A 26,887-nucleotide genomic window follows, 5' to 3' on the forward strand; every position below is an offset into this window, starting at 1 on the left:
TTCCCAGAAATCAGAATAATTAATGTGGCTTTCGCTGCACTGTTTCCTAAGTTGCTCTGCTGCTCCACAGCAGAAGATAAAAACATTTCTAAACTGCGTGCGTGAATCCTGTGAAGGTGGGTCTTTGAACCAAGTCCTGCTTTGTTCTCGCTTTGATCACGATCAATATCACACCCTCTTTGCCCGTTTGGCGGCAGCAGCGCGCCTCTGGTTGATCGCCTTGGTGGTGACACGCAGCTTCCGCATGCGTAGCTGCCGCAGCCTGAGCTGCAGGTCTTTGGGAAGTTTCCCTCCCTTCATCAAAAGCTCCTTCAGCCTCTCTTTGGGCATCTTGGTGAGGCGGAAATCACAGATTGTGGGGTAGTGCTTATACATGACCTGGCAGGTGCGGGAGGAGGGGAAGTAGCCCTCTGCGGTGGCCGTCACCCGATACTCGCCGGGGTTCAACAACCGCCAGTAATCGCCATCGGCCACTGCAGAAAGGAAATAACAGAAGGTGGCATGAGGAAAAATATCAGTGCAGTGGATTATCACAGTATACACACATCCAGAAAACCTTAGTTTTTTTCCTTTTTACTTTATTATAAAACAAGCAAAAAGGGCCAACATTTTATATCACGTTATCAGATTTCCACTTAACATCATGATAAAAAAATAATTTAAAATGTCCAGAATCTATTGACAGGCTGTTAATGTTTAGTTATTCTTACCACCAAAACTGATTCAATATCTGACGTGAAATAAAAATGTACCTGATCTAATGTGATGATCAATGTCATCGACTTTGATAACGGCGTCTACTATTCCAGCCCCCGTATCCTTGTCGCGAACCACACCCTTAATACCACGGTGCACCTAAAATAAAATAAACAGCCTTTAAAAAAAATAAAATGATAATCAAGCCGTTCATAAAATAAACCTATAAGTAATATACCTGCTCCATGTAAGTCAGCAGAGACTCCCTGTTGTTTTCCCACTCGATGGGAAGTTCGCTGGCGTGAGGAAATTTATCACAGGACAACTCCACAGTCACCTCGAAGCAGTTGGTGTGCAGATAGCTGAAGTCATTCATACCTGAAAGTAAAAAAGAAAAATATGACAAACTTTATTTATTCAATCCAAGTTATGTTTTGTGCTGAGGTGGACTATTGGTAGTTTTTCTGGTGTTGAGTTTATGTTTTTAAAGACAGTCATGTTCAGCTAAATCAAACACATTGTGTTATTGAACTCTTTCTCCTTTGGTAACCCTAGTTTATCTGTTCTGACCCGAGAGGTTTCGGTCATATTTCAGCCCTGCTTTCAGAACAAAATGAAGCTAGTGAGGGTGATCTGCGCCTGTGAACCTTACTAAGATAAGATAAGATTATTATTGTTATTGTTTTAACCATTGTTACCTCCCCCCTCAAAAAAGTCCAGGGAGGTAGCCAATCAGGTCAGCTATTTGCATTGATTAGGGCTATTGCCCTGTTGTAAAAGCTGTCCTTGAGTCTGTTTGTACGGGACCTCAGCAGCCTGAACCTCCTGCCAGACGGCAGCAGCTTAAACACCCCGTGTCCTGGGTGTGTGCAGTCCCGTAGGATGCTGCGTGCCCTCTTGAGACAGCGAGTGCTGTACAGGTCCTTCAGGGAGGGAAGAGGATGTCCAATGATTTTTTTGGGCCATATTAATAACCCTCTGGAGTGCCTTTCTGTGTGCTGTGGTGCAGCTGGAGAACCATACACTGATGCAATATGTCAGCACACTTTCAATGGAGCAGCGGTAGAAGACGGTCAGCAGCTCCTTCTTCAGGTCCATTTTTCTGAGGATTCTCAGGAAGTGGAGACGCTGTTGGGCCTTCTTTAAAACCGCAGAGGTGATAGAGCTCCATTGGAGGTCTGTGTCTATGTGCACACCCAGAAACTTGAAACTGGAGACCCTTTCCACGATGCTGACAGGCTGCAGCTCAGACTTCTTCCTTCTGAAGTCAACTACCAGTTCTTTTGTCTTGGTGGTATTGAGGTCCAGGTTGTTATCTACACACCAATCTGACAGCCTCTGAACTTCAGCTCTGTACGCCGTCTCATCTCCCACAGAGATGAGCCCCACCACGGTGGTATCATCTGCAAACTTGATGACTGCGTTGTCTGGGTGGGTACTAACACAGTCATGTGTGTACAGAGTGTACAGTAGTGGACTCAGTACACAGCCTTGTGGAGAGCCGGTGTTGAGGCTAAGGGCTGAGGAAAGATGAGGCCCCACTCTAACTCTCTGTACACGGTCTGAGAGGAAGTCTCTGATCCAGCGGCAGGTGGTAGAAGGAAGTCCGATTTCCAGCAGTTTAACTATTAGTCTGCCCAGGAGTATCGTATTGAAAGCAGAGCTAAAGTCAACAAAGAGCAGCCTGGCGTAACGGCCCTGCACTTCCAGGTGAGAGATGGTGGTGTGGAGCGTTGTAGCAATGGCATCTTCAGTTGATCTGTTAGCTCTGTATGCGAACTGGAGCGGGTCGAGTGTGGGATACCCTCGGAAAAAACTGTGACCTATTCTAATGTTTGTCAAACCACGTCTTTACTAATACATACTGAGGTGTCAAAACCTGTCATTAAGGGTACAGAGGTTGTATAATATCGCCTTTATCCATTTAGTCTCCCCTATTTCACCCAAAGCATCTTATTTACTTTTAAATAGGTGTACATATGTATACCATCAGTTTCAGAGCAACCAGGTTTGTTAGAAAGCTGAAAAAAGCTTTTAATATTTTGACAGCAACACTTTGTAATACAGCCCACGACAATGGCCTTAATTCCTCTGTAACTAAACGAAATTTCAGTGCAGTTATATTTACCTACATACTTAAAGTCGGTGTCTCGAACTCCAGGCCTTGACTGCCGGTGTCCTGCAGGTTTTAGATACCACCCTGGGTCAACACACCCTAAATCAAATGAATCAAATCACCTGAATCAAATGATTAGTTCATTTGATTCATTACCTCAACAAGACATGTTGAGGAAGTCGTTTAGCCATTTAAATCAGCTGTGTTGGATCAAGGACACATCTAAAACCTGCAGGACACCAGCCCTCGAAGCCTGGAGTTCGAGAGCCCTGACTTAAAGGTAGGCACACCAGAATAACAGGGTAACAAGTCAGTTTTTCACAGGTAACAAAGAAATGATTATACTATTATTAAATTTAAGCAGACTGTAAGTAACCTAGTAATGCGTAAGTAATTTTAGGTAGTGAAAAAGTTAGAGCTAAGGTCACATGTGTCTGCAGATTCTGATGGGATTAATTTTGTCTTGTGAGCTGATAAAGGAGATAAACAGAATAATAATTAAATGTTAATTTTTAGAAACAGAACAGAGATTTAAGCTTTAAATCTGACTTTAAAAACACTCGTTCTTACTTCCAGGTACATTGTGCCAGTCGGCTCCATTGATGATGTTGTTGTATCTCAGGAAGTCCTTGTTGTGGCACGGCCGGCGGTCATGGTTGGACATCACCTGTTTTGTATTACATGTAAAAGTACACTGTTCACTCACTTTCTTTAAGGTGTTTTGTAGTTTAAGAGCGTGGAAGGAGCAGTCACCTGATTGGTGCTGGCGTACACTACCGCCAACCAGCGGAAGAAGCTCTCATCAGCGGTGGGCGTGTGCTCACGAGGCGCCCAGTCCCGTGTCATGTCGTACGGGTAGGTGACCACCAGCTCTCCACCGTGGAGGTTGGCACCCAGAACAAACGGGATGTTCTGCATCCAGCTGATGACAGCTCGGGTCTCTGACGCCACCTGATGTTAAAGGTGGCGAGTTTGTTAAAACGTGCAATCAGGGTAAACTCGACTCTGTTTTAGATGTTCAGGTGACATTTTAATGCCAGTAAATAGTGGACGGTATCCCCAGAAAACATGATGCTGTGGATATCTGTCCACCTTTTTAGCTGTTTTACAAGCTCTAGCTGTTGTTTGTTCCACAAGGAACAAAGAAGCATCAATTATAACCCTCCTGCAGCTCCTTTCTTCCTCTACCCACTAGATGCATTTGAATTAAGACATCCTTCAACGTGTTGTATTGAGATAACTTTGGGATCGCAGGCAGGAGGAAAGAGGAGACAAGGAGGCACAAATTAGCCAAAAGAAACATTTAGGTATGATTCATCACAATCTAAGAGCGAAACCTACAAAATTACAGGAAAAAAAACTGGAAGCTTATAAAAAGGACTTTGTCCTATTGTTAGAAAAACTAAGTTTAAAATATCTGTTCTTATTTAAAAAAATCCCTTTTTCTTTCTATTTTCCAGTTTAATTGTTTAAATTACATTTTTTTTAAGTTTTTATTTGTTTAATGGTTTTTAATTAATTCATTCATACTGCAAATCTTTAAAATTCTCTGACTGTCTGGGTGATAAATAAAATTAAAAATAAAATGTTAAATTTAGACATGTTTGGTTTGAACTATCCCTGCTTCTGAAAGCCTCCTCATGACCCTGATCCACTTGTACAGGTTGTTTTTACTGATGCCTTTTCTCAGGACTGAATCGATGTGAAAATACTATAACCCTTCCCCCTCGTGTTTAAAACATTAGGATTAAAACGTCATTAAAGTCTCAAAGTTTTAAATCATTCTACAATAAAATATAAATATGAAATTTAGAGGCAGGAAAACAGGTGATGGAGATGTTTTTCGTGTGTGTGAGATGTGTGTTTGTCACTCGTGTGTCTCACAAAAGCTTCTTCGGTGGTGTAGTGTTCAGGGATGGGGAAATAGTGGTTGATGAGTTTGGACCGGTCTGTCTCCAGCTCGATGGCGGTCCACATCACTGAGTTGAGGTCAGCAAAGTTGTGGTTCATATCGATGCCTTCATAGCTGTAACGTCCCAGCGACCAGCCTGCCAGCTCTGAGCCCTGAACGTCAAAGAAAACAGGATTAACTCCTTTCAGTTCTGGTAATTTATTACTCTCAGATGTCTAGTGCTGACATTCAAAGCTGACAGGGGAGTTTCCTGCACCTTTTTAAAAGCCATCTCATATCCATCGGGGTTCATGGAGGGCAGAAGGTGGATGCGGGTCTCTTTGACCAGGTGCACTATGCGCTGGTCTCCCCGTTTATACTCCTGGCAGATGTACTGCATGAGATTTAGCAGGAGCTCTCGTCCCAGCACCTCGTTTCCATGCATCCCTGCAACATATCGGAACTCTGGTTCTCCTGCAGGGGGCGCCAAACACAGAGATGGGAAGGCTGGCTCATACCAGACTTTTACTTGTCATTTGGTTAATGCCTTTTAAGATTTAAACACAAATCTCATCAAAATCCTTTATGTGCAGTGGATATCGTATGCAACAACTTTTAATACACGTGCAGTTTGATGTTTTACACGCAGAGTTGCACAGATCAGTGGGCCACATACTGCACATTCAATGGCAGGTATCTCTGAAATGTCACATGTTATTCTCAGAAATGTTCATGAGGAGGACTCTGAGCTCACTTCACTGCTAACAACACATACGGCACATAACACTCAGAAAGTTTTCAAACAGCGAGCTGTGCCGTAAGCAAATATATTTTAAATATGAAAATGGCTCTGAGGCTATTTAAAACTCTTTAAAGCACAGATTTAAAGCTCATCCATCCATCCATCCATCCATCCATCCATCTATCTATAGAGATATATATATATATATAGTATAATAGCAGCTGGATAGCGTATTGGTAAGACTACACGCCTCTGGAGTGGGACTTTCAAGTTAGACTCTCACCTGGGGCATCTGTATTCAGCAAGGGTCCTAGGCTAGACCCCTCATGCTGTTCTCACAGCTAGAGATTGATGAGGTACGGCACACATGCTATGGCAAGGGGGAGCCAGGATGACAGGTCAGGGGGGAGATATCATCACCCCTCCCAGTGTGGTGTTCTGGGATTATACCAGGGGACCAAGTATAAACTGAGTATAGGGGCAGATTTGCATTCAATTTCTTGTTCACACCATGTTGAAAGGTCATATTCTATAAATATGACCTTTCAACATAGCTTCAACAAAACACTGATGACACAACCATCAACAGCACCGCAAAATAAATCAGAGAAAAGAACAATGAAGAAGATGTGGTTAACCAAACAAGAGCACAGATTTAAACCCAAACAGACCCCCCCCCACCCCCCCGACTTCAACATAACAACCTGAAGTGATTTTTGCACCTGTGAGAGGATTTTATGGACAACCTTGTAGAAATGTAAATGAGTGGATTAGCATGGTCTCCTGTTCTCCCTCTGCTTCACTGGCATGTTTTTTGGCGGGAAATACCCTACCTACCACTCTGCTGCCACGCGGGCTGAGTTGATGAGGCCAAAGAAAACATTTGTACACCTTAAAGCAAATGAGGGAGAACTCTGGACTGTTTATGTCTCGCACAGTAGTGCACTGTATCTGAAGAAGGGCTGAAAGACACGGTCAGAACCAGCATACTGACCCGCTGACCTCTTAGTTTACTGTCTCATTAGGGGAGAAGCGGCATGGCAGCACAGCACCATGTGGAAGATTCAAGGTTTAGTTGAAGCTTTCTTATGAAACAGTGCCTGCCCAGATTAAACGGTAAATAAAACTGTAAATATTCTACACATCAATGAAAAGGCAAATTATGTTGAGGAATACTTTGACCTAGATGGAGCATGTACAAAGACAAAAAAGAACAGGCTCCATGATTAACCCCTGTGGAACTCTAGATGTCATAACAGCTGATCCGCAGGAGTATTTTCTAGTGATAGCTGAGAAAATCCTGAGTTTAAGATAAGATTTAAACCAGTAAAGAGCCAAAGCCCTGACCCTTCACAGTGTTCCAAGCTCTCAATAAATAAATAATGATTGCAGCTTTGTGCCATGTTTCTAATTAGAAATAAGACGTTCAGCTTCTGAGAAGTAAACAACAGCCATTAAAAAACACCAGTGGTGGGACATCGTGAACACGCACAGAGCACCACTGCCATCCTAAGGGAATTTGGGGTCCTCCACTTTTTTGCGTTGCGCAAGGATACTCTGACATCCAGACTAGAGGAGTCAGGGATCAAACCACCGACCTTCTAACTAGTAAGACTGGAGAGTTAAGATTCCCCCTCCTGCAGCTTTCACATTTCTCTGTCTCACCCAGCTCGTGTTTTCCTGGATTGTCGGAGATCTCCATGACGTAGAGCTTTAGCCCCGTAAAGCTCTTCCCGATGCTGTAGATGCGCGTGATGTCAGGGCACTCCTCTTGTACTGACTTCATCAGCTGGGAAAACAAAAAAAATGTGTTTCACTGACAAGTATTTCAAAGGGCAACTGTTTTGTAGCCTCATTGGAAGTGTGTTAAGCTCAGATGATGCCCAGATAAAATTCAAGTGCATCATTTCAGCCCATCTCAGCGGGAAACAAATGATACGTATAAAAATGTGGGGTAAATTATTTTACAAATGGATTATTAGAAATTAATTATCTGAAGGTTCCTCATTTAGTCTGAGTGTCTTTGAACCATCTGAAGTATTTATCCAACACTTCTTTTAGGAAATTGAAGTTAAAAAACTGCCAAAGAATGCATAAAATACACATACAAAGTAAGTTAGATGGCACAGGGAAACTTCTTGTCACTGAAGTGGAGTATAAACATTTCATACGTCTACATCCCATAAATCAGCCATGTCAGAACTCTGGCTATGTTTGGGGAAGGTGGACCTGTGTTTGCTTTGGTTGTTTGTTTTCTGACCGTCAGATTCAGACAGCTCGTAGTGGCAGCACAGTGAGGACGCCGCTTCAACGGAATGAAACCTCTGTATATTTGCTTTTGGTCAGACCAAGCAGACCACACACATTAAAATGTTCAGGATATAAAACAAACACCTTTCTCATCTCCTTATAGTTGTGGTGTCTGAAGTCCAGCTTGTCTTTGGACTCTGTGGGCTCTGTCTGCCATGGATAGATACTGTTTGGATCTGTAAAATGGGAAACGTGTGTCACTTTAATTAAATACATATATCTATATGAATGTAAAAAACTATTTCCAGCTAGTGGCCTCTTATACCTGGGAGTGCACAGCCCAACACCTCAGCTCTCAGGCAGATGTCCCCCTTCGTCCCATTCTGGTACCAGGTCTGTGGGTTGATCCGAATGTAGCGTGCCACTGTGGAAGTGTTGAAGAGGGCGAGGACGGGTGTCTCTGCATCTTGGTTTCCTTCAAATATCTGCGACACAAGGACACATTTAGGTTAACGACCTATAATACAAATGCGATTTTTTTAGTAATAAAAAAATTGTACTGTAAAAACTATTTTCATTTTTTGATCTCCTCTGATTTTCACCACCTGAATTCAAAAGCCCCGTGGAAAAAAAAAAGGTTGGACAAAGCACATCTGGCACATCGTGCCCAGCTGTGGCTGAGTCACACATGCCAGACAGAGCAGGGGAAAGAACAAACCCCAACAAATCTGCACAGTTAAACCAGTTTTTGCGTTTTCAATAACCGAACGTCACAAACTTTGCCCTCATACTGTAAAAATGAAATAGCATATAATCTTTAAATGTGCCGCGTCAACACTACGGACCAAACTTTCCTTTACAGGACTTTGTTGGAATGATGGTAACAGCTTGCGGGTAAATTAAACTCTAATGGCTTTTCCTTTTTTTTTCTCCATGAAGTGGGTTCAAGCTTCTGTGGTGGGAGTAAGAATAACGTAAAATTATTTCACAAATATAAGAAAAACACCAAAAAAAAAAAAATCCCTAAAAGTCAAGTGATACATCAGTTTGCTTATATTATTTTGGGCTGTATTCTTTCATAAACATGCAAAAGGCTAACCCGTTACCTTTAACAGATAAACCCAAGACAAAGAACGGCCTCGTGACTCGTTTTATAACCAGCTTAGAAAGTGAAATGTATACACAGAGTAGAGGGAAGATCAGATCTTGGATGTTCACTCACAGCCTCTTCAGTCCCGTTCATACATGGCTTCCAGACCAGTGTGTCATTGCTGAACTGCACCTTGTAGGTATGCACAATGTCCCAGCTGTGTGTGAACAGAAAACACACATCTGGGTTGTAAATATGGCACATGTGATATGACACACACTTTTTAACTTAATCAAGACATTACCAGGTTTCAGAAAAAGAGCACAACCTGAAGACAGAGCAAAGCCTGCTTTTGTGTCTTAAATTGAGTAACATTGAGTAACATCTCACAGTAGGCAGACTTTGGGAACATTATCTTGAACTTAAAAATGAAACAATACTTCCATTCTGCCCTGAAACCAGTTTCCCAGCAGGCTTACTGATTTCTAACCCACCAGCACTGACCTCCAGATGGAGTTGCGCCCCTGCAGGATGACACCACTAAAGCGAGTCAGCCGTCGAGCGTCAACCTCCAGCCACTGCTTCTTATCTCTGTACTGAGCACACCAGGCCCCATCATAGATATCTCCATCCTCTGTTCCAGACTGCCACACACAAATGGAATGCACAGTATTTATGATGCTTCTGCAAGTATAGCCTGAAGTGCAGCAGTGGATCTTTTTTTAAATTCTGTGCAGTCACCTGGATGTTGAGTCGACCCCTGTGGGGACCCAGGCCTCGGCGCTTGTAGGACGAAGCCCTCAGCTGTGTGTCTTTGACCTTCAGTGACTCGAGACCCAGTGGAGGGCATTCTGAGACAACCAGCAGGGCTTTATCAGTCATTTCACTTAATTATGAATGCAATTACAGGAGAAGGGGTACGTGTGAGTTCGAAAGGTAGAAGTCTGATTTTTTTAGAACGTTATTAAAAGACAGAATATCTGTGAACTGTCAGTTTCTGATTATTTAGTGCCATCAGACAGAACGCACTGTTGGAAAAAAGGGTTTTCTTATTTACAGTGAAGCACGTTAGATTATTTTAAAATGCAGATATTCAAATCAAACTACCAGGAACTACAATCACATATACTACATTAATATGTGATTGTATAAAATATTCAGCAGCATGGATGCATTGCATTTAAACAAACATAACCGTGCCTTGTACATATTTTACTGAACACATACACACACGTTTCTCGTAAATAAAAAGCTGAGAGTTGACCTCTCAAAAGCATTTTTCACATTTTTTCAGCAGATTAGATAAAAAGGCAGATGCTTCCATACAAAACTCGCTTGTATGATGAATTTGGAAATGCTCATCATTATTGTTGAGCTTTTAGTGGGAAAATCTGAACCCCTCTGTACAAGCACTGAGCGGAAACATAACTATTATTATTTTATGTTTTTAAGACTTTTTCATATCTTTCATTCTTGATGCCTTCATTCTTGAAGCCAAAGGCAGCAGGTAGAAAACAGAGAAAGTTGAAGAAGTGAGGTTTCTGTAAACCTGTTCACGGGCTCTGCAGCCGTGAGTCCTCGGACAGACTCTCATTGTCTGCTGGGTTCAGCTCGGTTCAAAACGCCTCTTCCTCTTAGGAAGCTTTATTAGCTGCTAAAAAGCGTTGGGCCAGAATGTAGAAGTAGCATAAATGAATGCTAAATGTTGATGGCATTTCCTGTAAAGACCCTTTCCCCCTTTTGCCTTGCACTCCTGTAGGATCTCTTTCGAGTTGCTTGTGAGTCAAAATGTGTCTTTGTTGCTGCTGACCACGGGAATCCTGCCAAACCACAAATTTATTCTCAAACTTCTGAAGCGGAGCCAATGACAGCTGGCAAACTCACAACGATGCCCGGATTACACTCAGCTTTGACTACATTAAAGGAATCCACAACTGAGCTGATTAACTGTGTAAATAAATCCCACCAGGAATTTTTCTAGAGGTAGAAGAGCATTATTGTGCCTCTTTCATTGTTCTCCAGCACCAAAGATTTCATCTTTCATTTAAAATGAATGAAGCCATAGAAGATGTTTTCCTGACCCTGAATCTGACCTCTGTGCTGGTTTCCCATTTTTCACAGACTCGCTCTTTGCTGCTTCCTGTTGTTCTAAAGTTCAAGTCAAGTCACACTCATATTAACTTATGCATCATGCTGCTGATGAATGAAGGCACGGAAACACCTCCGCTATCAACCAGGAAGAGGCAATATTATAAGTTTGACACGTACTTATTCTCAACATGCAACATTTTCTGTCATATCACTCACTGCTAATCTCGCCCCAGCACTGTCTGACAGGCCTGCATGGATTTTAATGAACATCGGCTCTGATTTGACATGACATGACAGCTTGCCTACTAAGCATTTATTTCTAGCCAGCCTCCACTGAGCTAACCTTCGATCATTCCCTCTGTACACACAGATTATGCAGACAGATGCACTATACACACACACGCTTACTCAGCTGGCACGATTTCCAGTCTAGTACACAAATATGAGATATGTACTGTATATACATATTACAAGGGAATATGCACACGGCAGAAACCAGACTGTGCATAATCACACTAGTAGCTACAAAACAGTTCATGCTCAATCATACAAGAGGGACAAAAATCAAGAGACTCTAAGAGTAAAAGGAAGCTAGAGGAAGATAATAAAACTCTTTAAACTGAAGTGAAGGAGGAGGAAACTCATTGTATATGGTACAATACATCATCTCTTATCATGTTCCCAATGTAAATAAAGAAGACTGGCAGAAGCAGAAAAGTGAAATCTGTGAGGAGTTCAGCAAAAGTCTGAGTCTGCACTTTTTTCCTTTTGAGGGCTTCAATGAATCAATTTTGCGTTTGTATCATGAATACCTGTGTTTTTAAAAGTAGCTGCAGGTGAATGGAAGCTGCTGCCAGGCTTTAGTTTGAGCTTGCACTGAACAAGTGTAACACACAGCAGTTATACATCAGGCTGATTTGAAGTACAAGTTTTTACATATACAGTATGCCTCCATTCAGCACTGCCTTGAGTTTGATTGTCACAATATTAAACCTACAAATGGCTCTTATCTGAGCTAGTTTAGGAAATAGTTTGGTTTGTTTGTGGCTGCCTGGTGTGAGTGTGACCTGACAGCTTGACCTCTTTCAAGCAGGAAAAAGCAACCAAACCTGTCTGATGGGCATACTGTATACTTTGGGGCTAACCCCCGATACATACGTGGGGCTGTTTCTGTGGCCACTGATTGGCTCACTCTTTTTTTGACCTGGGGTTTTGCTCTTTCAGCAGCTTTTGGCTTCTTGTCGATGACTTTGGGTTTCTTCAGGACCGTTTTGGGCTTCTTTGCTACCTTAATGCCTCTGGTGGACCTCTTTGCTATAAAAAAGCAAACCATTTCATGCACAACAGGACATGCATTCCTCATACCACATCAACATGCAATATTTCAGACAGGACACTTTACAATGGAGCTTTGCTTTCAAGGAAAATAGCTATATTTCAATCTCTTGCAGAGAGCTAGATGAGACTCTCATATATTTCTATTAATAATGAATTGGTCTGCTTAACACAGAAACGGGAAAAAGTCCTGCACAAACAATCAAATTTAAAAATTCAAAAAAGTTTAACTATGGAGACAAGGCCAGCTGTTTCTTGGTGCTGTCCATCATTTTTTGATGCGATAATAATAATGTACAGTTTAATTTTTGAGGGTGAGATGACTCTTGCAAAGAGAGCAAACAAGATGTTACCCCCTGCGCCCCAAGTCTGTGAGACAGTTAACATGCACTGTCCTTCTTGAATTAAATAACGAGCTCAATAAACAAACTAACAACCCCTGCAGTAGATGCTCTGGATATGCATCTGCTCGCTGCATTACCAACATTACATGTGACTGGTTTTAAGAAGAGTTGCCTTCTGTTTTCTGCTCTCAGGCATCACACAGCCCATCTGGTTTTCATCAGCGGAAACACACGGCTAAAATGTTTCACTGCACCCTCTGCAGAATGTGGAACATCCTCCCCCAGCCCTCGGACAATGACTCTCCGACCGCAGATATGAAAACACTAACACAGTCCTTTTACACTCCGAGAATCTACAAAACTGTGGCTTCAAGTTGTTGTTGAAAGTCTGTTGCTTCATCAGTGATTAATGCGACCATGATTAGAGTTGGTAGACAGTTTGTTGCATCTAACTTTCAAAGCAGAATTTACATTGAATTAAAGTTTTGGCTGCTTTGTTCTCTTTCACTGTCACCATGATGCATTTACACTGAAACTGCTTTACCACATAGGCTTTTTGCTTAAGGGAAAAGTAATGACCAGTAAAACCAAAGGACAATCAGTGGAGTTCATTTACTCTCATGTAAGCTTTTCCATGAAGGAGAACCCTTTGAATTTAACAATTTGTCATCAATTTGAGATTAAACAGCATTAAAGAAAATGAAAAACAGAAATAAATATCAGTTTGTGTCCACTCACCCAACTCTGGAGGACCTTCTTCTTCTCTTTCAGTTGTTTTACCAGCAGCTTCACTCAGACTTTCTGGAGCTGTGGTGGGTTTGTTTATTGACTTGCGATACCTAGTTGTGAATCCTGCGGTGGGAACTTCAGTGGTATTGGGTTTCCCTGCAGAAAAAAGGCTCTCAGTTGAAGTTAGAGCTGTGTTTAAAGCCACAGTGGCTCTCCTTGAGGTTGTGCCATCTGCAGGTCTGCTTATAACAACAACAAATAAGTCACAGCTCAGATAAAAAAGCACAGTGATGAGCAGAAATCCTGCCATAGCAACTCTCCCCTGCAGAAAACCCTCTAACACGAACTTCTCATTCAACCTCTGTGACCCGCTGCTCTGCAACATCAAGTCCACAGCAATGCAAACAACTTCCTGTTGTATATATATAGAAGTTAAAAAAATAAACTTTAGTATGATGTGTTTTTGGCTAAATTAAATAAGACTTCAAAAAGCTGAAAAAAATCGAGCCTTAGTTTGTGTGGAATTATTTTTTGTTGAAAAAAGTAGGATACAAATTAATGAAGACACAAGAAGACAAATAAGTAATTTAAAGGCTTTTAAACATAGGAAATGTTCATTGGTGTAAGAAACCACCACATCCTTCTTACATGCTGCCATTACAGGAAACAATAAAAGGCTCCAGAATCTTTAGAATAAATGATCTTTTAATAATTCTCTGAAATGTTCTTGACTTGGTAAAATAATCAAAACAATTCTGGTGACAACAATCAGAGTAGAGGTACGTTATACTTTTCACATTTGCGCTTTTATTTTGAAGGATTTACAAACCTTCCTTACCTCGCTGACTGACTGGATGCTCCTCTCTGCAGAGCTGCTGTACCGACAGCCATGCACCAGTTTATTCAGGGATTAAACGCAGAGGCACAGAATTACCAAAACATCTTCCAGCACTCGGGGAGGCAGGAAATGAAATGTAGACCGAGCTGCCTTTAAAAACTTCAGATGTTTTGTGAGGCTTCTTTTCTTTTTCTCACCTTTAAAATGTGGACGATTTCTTGAATTACTGGTATGTCGCAATGATTCAAAAGCACTGGAGTGGATTATTTCGTTTGCACAGACGTCACATTTCACTGCTCTGGTTAAATAGCTTTAATGGCACAGACAGACGGCATTACACAGGACGTGTGCATCCAGACAGCAAATTCATATAAATGGGAAAACCCTCCCAAAAACAAACCAGAAGGAAAAAAACAAAAAACACTTGACATATTACACCCCATTTCCAAATTATAACCAAATAGGTGGTATTTTATGGATCACTGAACAAAACTGTTTTCTGTCCAAGATCAGCAATGTTTGAGGAATTCAAAAATTCTGGGTAACATTTTCTTTATCTTATTCTTTTTCTATGCTAAATGAGAGGAACTAACATGCAACCATGAACTATTTAACCAGATCTTACTAAAAAAACGCAAACAATATATTTACAAAAACAAACTTTTAAATGAGTCATCTTAAGTATCTGCACTCTGACTGTGGACCTCTCTCCTCCTGCTGAAGCGCTCTTACATAAAAGTTGGAAATGCTTGCATGTTGAACAACAGAATCTTATTTATTGAACAGCCAGTGGAAAATGTGCAGAATTCTTTTCTTTAGGATTTCAGTGAGTACAGTTCGAGAATTTGTGACAATCACGTTTTCTTCACATTTGTAATAATTTCTGTGGAAAACTTAATGAAAACAACAACAACAGCGGGTGACCTACAAATTATTAAATACCATCGCTGTTCATCAAATTGCTTTCTAAGACACATGAAATGAAAACTTTATTTGTAAAAAATATGCAACAAACCTAAGAAGCTGAGTTAAATAAGACTCTGCTGTGCAAACACCCCAAACTGTCGTAAGCTGTCAACATTCACATGTATATTTTTTTAATGATACAAAAACTTCTTAAAATCCTGCTCAGTCTTTGCATTTTTAGTCACTACTGTGTTCCCATTAATTTAAACCTCTGAACCACCTGAATCTGAGAAGGATTCATTAGGGCTGCAGAAGGTTAAATAAATCAAAGTGGGCGGAGCCGTGTCCAGACTGAGGAGAGCATCAGTCTCTTCTCCTGAGGGTTTTTTTTTTTTTTTTAAGGTTTCCAGAGCTTCAGCAGGCCATCCTCACTGTAGGTGGAGATGAGGTTCTGGTGGGGATGGTGAGCGATGCCGATAACATCCTTCTCGTGGACCTGGAGATGGGAGATGTAAGATGTGATCAGGATACACCAAAAACATGAAGAGTGAAACAGAGTGGAGCTTCTTCCAGTCTGAAGTGATGGATTCACACAAAAATTATCCATTATTTTGCAAAACTAAAACAATCCCTCCAACTTCAGCTACTGTGTGTAAAATGGAAACACATCAGCAGTGACCAGTACGGCACCTAGATGTATATAGTCTTACAAGGAAGACAAGGCAGCTACACATCCCCCCCTTCAACACTGACTTCAAAACTTCAGCGATAAGAACTTGGGGGAGGAACAGAGGACAGAATATGGTGCGGTATTTTTGGAAACTCTGATCCTGAGTGCCGTAACGTACCGTCAGTGTTCTCTCCAGCTTGCCGGTGACTGTGCTGAAGCAGTAGAGCACAAAGTCTTCACCCACGCAGTAGATCCACTCGCCGCGGGGCGACAGAGTGCAGCACACAAAGTCACCACCTTCCCTCTTACCGGAGCTGAAACTCCTCACGATCTGCACAACAAGAAAACAGCTTAATACCTAAAACTCCGGGTTTCTAAGAAAATCCCAAACAACTGTTAGAGATGTGGTGACATTAACTGACCTGTCCCTGCATGTTCATGATGACCACTGTGTTGGAGCGGTTGCACACGACAAAGTGCTCCGGGTTCTTGGGCAGCAGGATGACGTTGTTGACTGTGATGTCAGTGCCGGCTGACGTTCCCAGAGGCTTGAAGGTGCTGGTGCACTCAGTGGTCTTCACGTTCCAGACCTGAAGCACGTTCAATATGAGTGGGAAAGCAAGAGGCATTATGAGAAAGAAGTGGATGAATGGGGTTATTTTTAATCAGCTGCTTCTCTTACCTTTACTGTACCATCAGAGGAAGCGCTGGTGATGTGATGGCCGTCCGGAGTGAATGTGACCTCGTTGACAAACGAGGAGTGACCGCGGAACTCCTTTAGAGTTTTACCCGACTTAAGTCCATGGATTCTTATGAAAAACAACAACAAACAAACAGGGATGATGTCGACATAATAATTTAAGAAGGTTTACTGAAGAGCACAGTAGTTTTAATGAAGATTGGAAGAACGGTAGTCTATTCAGCCTTGTTAAATTCCTGTGATTCTGCTGACTTTGCACTATATTTTCTGTTGCTCATAAAATACAGAGGCTAAGATTGGATGCCACTGTTTCTGTGTGTTGCTGGTAAACATCTGGGACTTTAATAGAAACAAAAGTAACTATGCTATTCTTTTAAATCAACACTACATTAATGTTACAAAGGACCAAAACTATTTCTTGCCCAGCTCCAACATTAATGTTATAATTTATTAGTCATAGCCGGTAGTGCTACCGTAATCATAATGTACGTAATTACATGGCTAATGTTAACATGTGTGCCAGTCAGGTAAACAGTGTAACTGTCTAGTACCTAAAATTGGAGCTTTATTGAGCTCTTGAAATTCCTTGTTATTACTGGTTGGGTTGTTTGTTGCTACTGTTAGTGTGTTCAGCTGCTAGTGAGGGGAGGGGCTTTAGTAAATCATGTTCAGAGACAATTCAAGACACAATTAGTATGGTCTTTTGTTGCCAATGGTAACAGCATTGTTAGCATCTAGGCACCAGCTGTTGTTAGATAAGAGAACTTCAAACAGTAGCAGCCACTCGTACACTCACACAGAGTGTACAGCAAAGAGAGAGCCCGAGTGGAGCTAAAAACTACAGTTCTTCTTAAACAACCAAAATCATCACGATAAAAAGCCAACTGAACTTGGGGAAAAAGTGATCTTTTCACCTGCTCCCATCCACCTCCTACATGCTTGAACACAACCAGACCACACTCATGATCCCATAGCCTGCTTTGAAGTTTGGTCATCATGGACATCAGCACTAAGATCATTCACTTTGTGACAACTAAACAACCTTGCACGTCCTTAGTATGAGCTTTAGATTTTGAGAAATAATAGTGGTGCCCGTGGCAGCCATAACCAGTCGCAGTGAGAAACTAGAAGTGAGTGCATGATTGAGTTTATTGTGTTTGGGACACACATTGTGCATATGGGGAAAACACCACTAGAAAAACACCACCCTAATGGCTGCACAGCCTCCTCTGCTGCTGGTAAGGATAAACGGTCAGATATTAGTTTACCTGATGGTCTGATCAAAGGAGGCACTGAGGAGCTGGCTGCTGTCCTTGCAGAAGCTGACACATGTTACTCCTTTGCTGTGGGCACGCTCGAACCTCCTCAAACACTGACCGCTCTGGATCTTCCAAACCTACACAGACACATACAGTTTGTTCTAAACTCGTGTTTTAGTAAAACAGAAAACACACGAGTGAAAGCAACTGAGGTTTTCAGTTTTCTGAGAGCTTTCATGTGTAATAATTAAAACATCTTCTTGATAGGTTTTTATAATTTTATACCAATAGATATAGCTATATAGCCTAGAAATGGGCTGCAAGTACAGAATTGGTGAATGAAACACAGAAGGACAATGACAGAAACTGAAGTACAGCTGGTCCTCTATACCTTAATCTTTCCATCCTGGGCTCCAGTGGCCAACATCTCTGTGTCCCGACTGAAGCCCATACACAACACGGCGTCATCCATCATCATGAAGTTATCCTGAGCCTGGTATTTCAGATCCTACAAACACAAAAGATATATAATAATTAAAAATCACTGGCATAAACAGAGTGATATTTAAGCAGAAACGAAATCTGCCTTTCTTTTCCTTTCAACCCACCTTCCTGATTTTGCCAGTTGTGAAGTTCCAGACTTCGATGAAACCGTCCACAGAGCCAGTGACCAGATACTGACCATCAGGGGAGAATCGGGAACACTCCACGTGAGATTTCTGTCCAAACTGCGCAGGGAGGAAAAACAAGTCACGTCAGAACAAGTTTAAGTCATGAACTTGAAGAAATGTCAGTAAGGCCTGGTCACAGTGAAGAAGCTGATTAATACAAATTGCCATTTTGGGATAGTGTGGGTACCTTGATGTGTCTGCTGAGCTGCGTGGGAAAGCGTTCCTCTTCTACATCTTTAACGGCAGCTTTACCTCTGAACAAGTCAATGGTCATACCAGGAGGCAGGAGACCCTGATGCTGCTGCCACTTCAGAGCCTACAGAAGGAAAAAAAAATGACGGCGGACGACATAAGCATTTGCATTTTATCTGAATAGAGGAACAAATTTTATTTATATAGCACCAAATCACAACAAGGTGCTTTACAGTGTGTAGTTAAGACCCTACAATAACAAAGAGTCGATATTATGCATGCAGAATCATAATCAAGGACAACTCCGCTTGTACATTCCTATTTTTTTTTGTAAAATTAAGAGGCAAATGAGTTTCACAAACTAGTACAACACCTGCAAATTTCCAGGTCACATACCTGTCCCAGCAGAGCCATGAGACGAGAGGGAGGCACCACGCTGACCTCTCCTGCCAGCGCCTGAGCGATGGCCGCCCGACGCTTCTCCTTACTGCTGCCATCTGGGTACGCCTGGATAGAATTTCAACAATCCGTAAGAAAGAAAAATGCACATCTATTAAAAATGTACAGCACATTTTAATCTGATGTTCTTTCTGATTTAAAACCTTATTTTTCCAGATTTAAAAGAGAGAATTTATCAAAGCCTACATTCTACCGAGGAGGAAAAAAAAAAAATCAGGAAAAAGTGGAAAAAATAAATAAGAGTCACTTTAAGCAATTTATCTCACCTCTCTGGGATCAAAGTAGGAGCGAGCCAGCAGGTTCTCCAAGTGGATGTATCTCTCTGGCTGGGTCTGTTTCAGCATGATCATGGGGTCGGTCTGTCTGAGCAGTGAACGAGCTGCACCCAGCTCTCTCAGTTCAATCAGCTCTAACACGACCTGGTGAGGGAATCAACACAGAGGCCCAACTTAAACAAACAAAAAGATCTACTATGCTTACACTGGGAGATTTGCTATGATACAAATGCTTAGCCAAGAATGACAAGAAAACATCTGGATAAAGATAGTACTACAAGAAACACCTGAAAAAAGCCTTTCTGACCAGAAACCATTAGAAATAAAGCTGGAGGACTTAGCCAAGCTTTGGACACCATCCAAAATGGTGTGAAAGCCCAGTTCAATGTACTATCATCATCATCAACATCTATAACTCTCTAAATCTAATATTCACACTTTACTGTCAACACTTCTTATTGTATACAGACAAGCCCTCATCCCCCCGTATAATCCCAGATGATGATAAGATGCCAGCGTCTTCTGGACCTGTCAATCAAAACTTTATCCAGACCTTACCTGTTCGTAAAGGTCTATCAAGGTCTTGTCTGGCAGCTTGAGGGACTGGATGGCTTGTAGAACAGTATCCCAGTGGCCGCTGTTGATGTCTGCCACGAAGCTCTCTATACTGTCCACTGTGTTCAGAGACACTGTAGTCTCCTCCTGCAGAGTGGCTAGTGTCCGGTGCAGATTGTTCTCTTTTAAGTACTGCATAATCAGACGGACCACGCTGTGAAAATAGACAAACAACGTAAGACAGAAGACGGTTCAGCTCAGGTAAAACTAGCTCAGGATTTGGTGGTCAGAAATGTTCCTGATGATACCCTACACTTTGAGGTATAGTGAGTTCAAATTCAGAATTTTCATGTAACAAAGTGGCGCTCTTTTTACCTTGTTAGGTTCTCATAGTAACTTATACCAAACATATACCATTATCTGCATTTTATATTCACTAAGTCTTCAGTACGCTCTAAGAGTGAAATAGATTCTCTGGTGTGGGAATAAGTGTTTGTGCCTTACTAACACCACGGTGCATTAATGTGGCACATAATCACTGGGATTGAAATACATTTAGACTTTGATGCAGAAAATAAATGCTTTTATGCTTGACTCTTATCTGCTGCAATGTCTGATTATACTGACACAAATGCAGCCAATCTAAGAAGAAAGATAAGAAAAAATGAGTAGGCTATTTATTGGCTATTCATCATGGAGAAGATTAAATCTGTTGAAATAATTCACTTTAATCTGGGAACAAACTAAAGTGATTTCTCTTTCATTAGTGTAGGAAAATGCCAGTCCTGCATGCACTGGAAGTCCAGCACTCATTTTAGAATTGAGTGAACTAATAACTTCTAAACTCAAACTATGTTCTAGATTATCATCACCATCAGCACCACCAAGGGGGTGCCAGGGGGGCAAAATTTGCTGTCCTCCCCAGAGGCCCCTTTAGCAAGACTGTCCTATGTTGGTAATACATTTTAATAAACTTTGATGGCTGGATAAAACTGTTTTGAATAAATGTGTTGCCAAGAGATTATTTTGTTTTGCATCAGTAAATAGTTGATTGTGAAACACATGGAAATATCTGTGTGGTGTTTAAAATGTCAAAAGTCTTATTTATTTATAGGTATTTAATCCATATCAGGTTGCAGAAAAGCTAGTGCATCTCAGGGCCAACATAGAGACAGGCAAACAGTTCACACTCATACATGATCTAATACTCATTTGTCTTTCCTCAACAAGTTTTCTCTTAAAGTGAACTCCATTCTGGGAGAGGAATCTTAAGCTGCTCCTGCTCAGCTCTGCTGAGAAACAGAGCTGGGGTTTTCCAGTTAGTCAATCAATCAATTAAAACAGATTATTATGGCTTTCAAAGTCATGTAATTCTTTTCTTTCTCACCATATTTTTCAAGTATATAAATATATTTGACATATATATTTATATATGATATATTTGACAACAACATAATAAAACTGGAAATTCTGTTTTTGGTGTGCCACCCCTATAGTATTATTGCCCTCAAATGGCCACCCCTATGAAAAAAAAATCCTGAGGCATCCCTGTATGTTAAACTTGCTTTGTAGCACATCCTTCAGTCGTGATCACTAACTTTCCCTATTTTTTTATTGTTACTGTGTTTGCCATAAATTTTCATTTTAAGGAGTAAGAATCTGCAGACAGATGTGTGGTCATTCTAAACACTATCCCTGCTTACTGCTAATGTTTTCACTAGTATTTTTTCTTGCAAAAAGCCTCAGTTCAGATAATTCAATTATGGATTCCTGCGAGATTTTGAATATTAGCAAATTATGAGCACCGTTTTAAATCTAGTGTGAATCTAGTTTTGAATAAACCGCGAGTTACTGACAAAAAGTGGAGTTACTGACACTAAATGAAGCAGACTTAATATGTCAAGTAATCTGGCTACTTTAGTGAGTTGTCTGGTTTGTCTGAATCAGTAACATTTCCAGCTCATGTCAGAATCTACGGCGACTGGGAAGCGCACATCTTAAGCTAATGCTAATTTACTCACCTCTCTTTCAGTTTTGTGCAGTACACAGAAGCGATTAAAATATAAATGATCAATAAATAAATATTTCATATCACATAGGTACTCTTTCAACTGACACTACCTCCACTTTCCAGCCATACACTACATACACTACAGCGTATGGCTGGAAGTTAGCTCGTTAGCTTAGCACAAAAACGCTACCTACCGCTACTGCAGGATGAAGGAGGCCTCACTGCCCAAAAATGTGATCAAATATGGAGCTTTTAAAACCCAGTTTACTTTAATAATAACCCTCCTTTAACAATAGTTAAGCGGAGTACTTACTCTGCAGATTCCACCTCCAGAGACATGATTATTTATGTGAAAACAGCCTCCAAGATGCACTCCTGAGTCCACAGCAGAAACAAACGCCAGGAACACACGGCTACGGCACCGGAAGAAACAGGATCAGGAGGCGGTTTTTGTTTTCCAAAATAAAAGATTCATTTGACGCTCAAAAAACATGGAGTTATTTTTTGTTGCCGTTTTTGTTTTTGGATGACAAAAATGTTCACGTTTCGACGTCTTCATAATATTCAAACTCTTAAAACAAAAACAAATAAAGATACCAAATAACTGCACTAGTTCACATTACTGTATTAAAAAAAACCCCTGTTCTATGTCAACTGACCACCTGTTTCCTGGCAGGCCACCTCATCATACACAAACAAACAAACAAACAAACAAACAAACATGCTTAATTTTAGCTCTCCACTGTTATTAGTTTGGTCAGAAAAAGGTAAGAAGTATTTTTGTGATGAAGCTGAAGTTCAACATACATTTCTGAGAGCTTGAGTTTGGTTAAAAATTTGACAGCAAGACCTGAACGACCATATTTGAAGGTTTATTGAAATAATAATTTCAAAGATGGGGGTTGAAATTTGTAACACAGATGATAAGTATAAAAAATACTGCTCAAGCTTAAAATGCCCCTAACCTCATCACAAAACTCTAGAGTGTTTTATTTATTTCATGAATAACATTACAAAACTAAAATTGGAAAGTTTTAAGAACTTTTCCATCTGCCAGGATTTATTTATTTATTTTTTTCAGGGAAATCACATATGGTCAGGCTGGGAATTTGGTCAACTGATATGATATAGAATGACCCAGATAAAATAAAAACAGGTATCTAATCCAGTGTTGTTCAGTGCACTTAAAACGTCCGTAGTTTGAAATTTTCATAATTATTTTTCTTTAACACTGATAAAGTTATTAAATTAGTCTTTTATTTTGTCTCATTTAAGGCACCTGTAATTTTTTTTCAATGTTCCCTCCAAATATCGATGTTACTTTGATTGAGTAGAACGTAATTCAAATTCACCCACTGATTCATGATTCCGCTGCAATATTCGCATTTGTTGTAGATGTTCTAATTCTGAGATCAGTTATTTTTAAACTACAGGAAAGCCGTTCATCCTTGGGGTAGCCTCAAAGGACAGCAGAATTATTTTTCTGCTAGAAAAGATCAAATAAATTGAGATGGCTATTTAATTAATTAAGGTTGTTTGAGTGTGGATTTCCTCTTGCGTCCTTACATGGCATCAAAGCACCATTCCCAGCATTAAGGGATCTTTTCCTCATAAGCGTGTAGCGTGTGCACAGCCAATTCCCCTTTTTTTGCTGATCAACAGGGGGTGCTATTTGCACAGTAATGGCATCGAGGCCCTCTTGACTTCCCTCTTTCTGCCCATGAAGGTCTTTCAAGGTTATAATGATAATAGTGCACAGTGCAGCAGCACTTCAGACTGCAGGCCTGGGTTTGATTGTTTTGGCCAATCATGACATAATCCCACTGTGAGCCCCATCCACATGGCAAATGAAATTGGCACTGAGAACACGGCAGATCCTGGTCGGTTTCATTTGCCTTTGCAGATGGAGAAATATATTGGGAAACGATGAGGGGAATCAGACGTGATGGGGAGGGGAGGAGTGGTGTTTCCACACAATACCATAAGACCTCAGTCATCCCGAATATATTACCATAAAAGCACAAGAAAGATGTCAATTCAATTTTGCCATCTTCTGGCAGGACAAAGCACAGGCTGCTGTTTGGAGACTGCTTGCCGATGAGGTAGACGCCGCCATGCTGGAAGAGTGACAGCAGCACAAAAGGCTGTAATGCAATCACTCCGTCTTCTCTGGTAAAAACAAAAGAAATTTCGTTTCTATTTATGCGAGGTGCCATTCTTGGTGTGAAAAATTGTTACCTCTTTCCAACATAATTAGAACACATTACCACCACAAAGAAACATAACCTGTCTTTGTGCTGTCGGGGAGGAAAAATTGAGTGAAAAAACATGTTTTTACCTGATCTGTAACTGCGTTTTGAAAGAATGTCACTGCTGGTGTAACTACACTTATCTTCTTCTTCTTTTTTTTGTCATGCCAAAAAGGAACACAAGGACACAACAACCAAATGGTGACATTCATTCAAACAGCATTTATCTACCACTTACAGCCACTACAAACAGTTCTACATATCTAGGAAAATCTTCACAGATAAACTGTCTATTGTTCTCATGGAAACCATTTAAATGCTGAGTCCATTCTTTAGTGCAGATGTAAGTGAGAATAGGTAAACTCGAGAGGCAACAACAAGACAACTCTCAAAAAAGGAAGCAGACTGCTGCCTTCTCCTCATGCCTCCCCTAACTCATTTTCCTCTGTTTTTTGTCACTGCAGGTCAAGCTCCTCCAGGATGGCACATCCGTACAAGACATTGCAAGGTTTGCTGCATTTCCCAACACAGTCTTAAGAGTGTGGAGAAGACATGAGGTGAGCTGGGCAGGACTGTAGAAAGGGCAATAACCCAGCAGCAGGCCCATATCTGCTTTTTTTTGCATGGGGGGAAGCAGGAGTGCTGCCAGAGCCTTAAAAATTGACCTCCAGTGGACTACTCGTTATTCTGAGCAGTGTATAGCAATGTGCAAAGAAAAAAACAGTGAGAGATAGAGAGCAGATGATCATGAAGGGTTTAATGCTCAGAACTGAACAGTAATGGACCCGAAGCAGAAACATTCACAAACACTAAGAAAGGACTGGACTGTAAATACACTGAGGGCTGATTGTGAGTAGGAAACAGCAGAGGAATGAGACACAGGTCACAGGTGGAAACAAACAGCACAATAACAAAGTGGGATGTAAAACTAACACAAAGGAAGAAGGAAGCCCAATTCTACATGCAGAGACGAGAAGTCTCAATAAACATGAAGACAGAGACAAATGAACTTTTGAGCACTCAGATGCATCCACATAGGAAATCAAATCAGGAATGAACAGACAGGGAACTAAACTAATATTTAGGGAACTAAACACAAACAACAAACTCAAAGCAGGAACTTCTTAGGAATAATCCTAGAACAGAAACCAGAATCTAGTCTGCATTCTGCAAAAACACTAAAGCTTAATATGCTAGAATACACAATTGAAGCATGAACTGTAACACAGGACACCTCACAAGAAATCAAATTCACTTTAGAATAATAACAAAATGAAAACAGGAACCCAACATTTCTAATGCCGGGATAATTAAACCCAAACTCAGAGATAATAAAAACCCCGTGACTGTGACAACAGCACAGCAGAACAAGACATAATGATTAGTTTGAGGAAGGAGTGGAGAAAGAAGAGCACCCAGGTATCAATGCATGTCTGCATGTATCACTATGGGACTGTCTGCGATGTCGATATTACAGAGTGCTGTTAACGAGACATCAGACAGCTGCCCTACTTTCTATATTTTTACCCCGTCGTGTCGTGTGGAACTATTGGCAGTTGTTGCATAACAGCTTGTGTTGCTTTGATGGAGTATAATATACAAATGAAGGCACTGCAGGTGCTGCAAGAAGAAATGATAATAATTGTCAGGTATTCTGTATGCTATGTTGGTTGTATGTATTTGTGTTCAGTGTTTTGAGACACAGGAGCACCAGCAGTCGGCCAATTACTATGAAAACTTACACAAACTTCTCTGCATGTAATAGCTGAGACTCACTGATGTTGCTTTTTAGTTGGGATAAACCCAGATACGATTAAGCTACATGAAGCAGTAAATCTTTGCAATGAATTGTCAGCAAACGATGGGAACAGATGTGTGGTTGGAGTAGGATGCACCGGGCTCTCTTTGCATGCTTTCTGCTGTTCAGTTGAACTCTGCACATTCACAAAACCGAGAAGCAGCTACAGAAGAAAAATAAACATCCAATCTCATCTTCTGTGTGAAATTGGACATTATAGAATAGATTCATCATTCACATCAGACAAGAAAAAAAAACAACCTAATGGGATTGTTTTTTTTTTTGTTTATGCTGATTAGACACTAGAATCTAAAGAACATCACGCTGATGCAATGTAATGGATTATCAGACTGTGAACAGAGTGACAGGTTATTTCTTCAGTACGGCTTCAAAAAGGCAGGGAGTTTGGGTAAGCAAATACAGATGGATCAGTGATTTGTTGGACAAAGACACTATTTTTGTACTTTTGCCCCTCTACACCACAACAACAGATTTTTAAATCAAACTGTCAAGATGTGAGTGAAATACAAACTTTAATTCAACTTTAATTCCAAGGATTTTACAAAAAACCTGCAGTAATTGTTTATCAATTACAGCCTTTTTTAAACATCACTCCACAATTTCAGAGTCTCAAAACTAATTGGATAAACTAATATTATGTTTAATATAAAGAACGCTTTTAATACTTGCATGAAATTCCTTGCAGTCGGTGACTGCCTGAAGCCTAGAATCCACAGACATCAAATGCTGTTTCCTCTCTTGAGTTGCTCTGCTAGACCTTTACTGCAGCCAACTTCAGCTGTTTCTTTTTTGTGGCTCTCTTTACATTCAGTTTTGTATTTAATAAATGAAATGCTGTTCTGTTGGGTTGGCATCAGGTTACTGCCTTGGCCATTGAATTTCCCATATCACATATCTGTGCTATATCTTTGAGAAACTCTTATGTTGGTTTTGCATTTTGCTTTGAGTCATGATCCTTTTTGCATCGTGTGGCCCTGTTAAACTAATTTTGGAGCATTT

General features: G+C 40.8%; 2 protein-coding genes across 2 annotated transcripts; both read right to left on the reverse strand.

Moving 5' to 3' along the window:
* Nucleotides 1-55: 55 nt before the first annotated feature.
* Nucleotides 56-13,594, reverse strand: LOC134641073 (probable carboxypeptidase X1). The gene is made up of 14 exons (XM_063493276.1): nucleotides 13,294-13,594; nucleotides 9,527-9,636; nucleotides 9,290-9,429; nucleotides 8,918-9,002; nucleotides 8,021-8,180; nucleotides 7,840-7,931; nucleotides 7,111-7,234; nucleotides 4,981-5,177; nucleotides 4,697-4,876; nucleotides 3,566-3,763; nucleotides 3,383-3,479; nucleotides 935-1,074; nucleotides 753-855; nucleotides 56-473 (listed from the first exon to the last, which is right to left on the reverse strand). The coding sequence occupies exons 1-14, from the start codon at nucleotides 13,592-13,594 to the stop codon at nucleotides 169-171; spliced, it is 2,232 nt and encodes a 743-aa protein (XP_063349346.1). The 3' UTR covers nucleotides 56-168.
* Nucleotides 13,595-14,419: 825 nt separating this feature from the next.
* On the reverse strand, nucleotides 14,420-22,245 carry smu1a (SMU1 DNA replication regulator and spliceosomal factor a). Its single transcript, XM_063493288.1, has 12 exons — nucleotides 22,134-22,245; nucleotides 19,813-20,023; nucleotides 19,246-19,398; nucleotides 18,917-19,027; nucleotides 18,516-18,644; nucleotides 18,266-18,385; nucleotides 18,049-18,165; nucleotides 17,667-17,794; nucleotides 16,381-16,507; nucleotides 16,121-16,288; nucleotides 15,877-16,029; nucleotides 14,420-15,524 (listed from the first exon to the last, which is right to left on the reverse strand). Exons 1-12 carry the CDS (start codon nucleotides 22,157-22,159, stop codon nucleotides 15,426-15,428), a joined length of 1,542 nt encoding a protein of 513 aa, XP_063349358.1. The 5' UTR covers nucleotides 22,160-22,245; the 3' UTR covers nucleotides 14,420-15,425.
* Nucleotides 22,246-26,887: the final 4,642 nt, after the last annotated feature.

The sequence above is a fragment of the Pelmatolapia mariae genome, linkage group LG2, assembly GCF_036321145.2.
Source record: "Pelmatolapia mariae isolate MD_Pm_ZW linkage group LG2, Pm_UMD_F_2, whole genome shotgun sequence".
Taxonomy (NCBI): domain Eukaryota; kingdom Metazoa; phylum Chordata; class Actinopteri; order Cichliformes; family Cichlidae; genus Pelmatolapia; species Pelmatolapia mariae.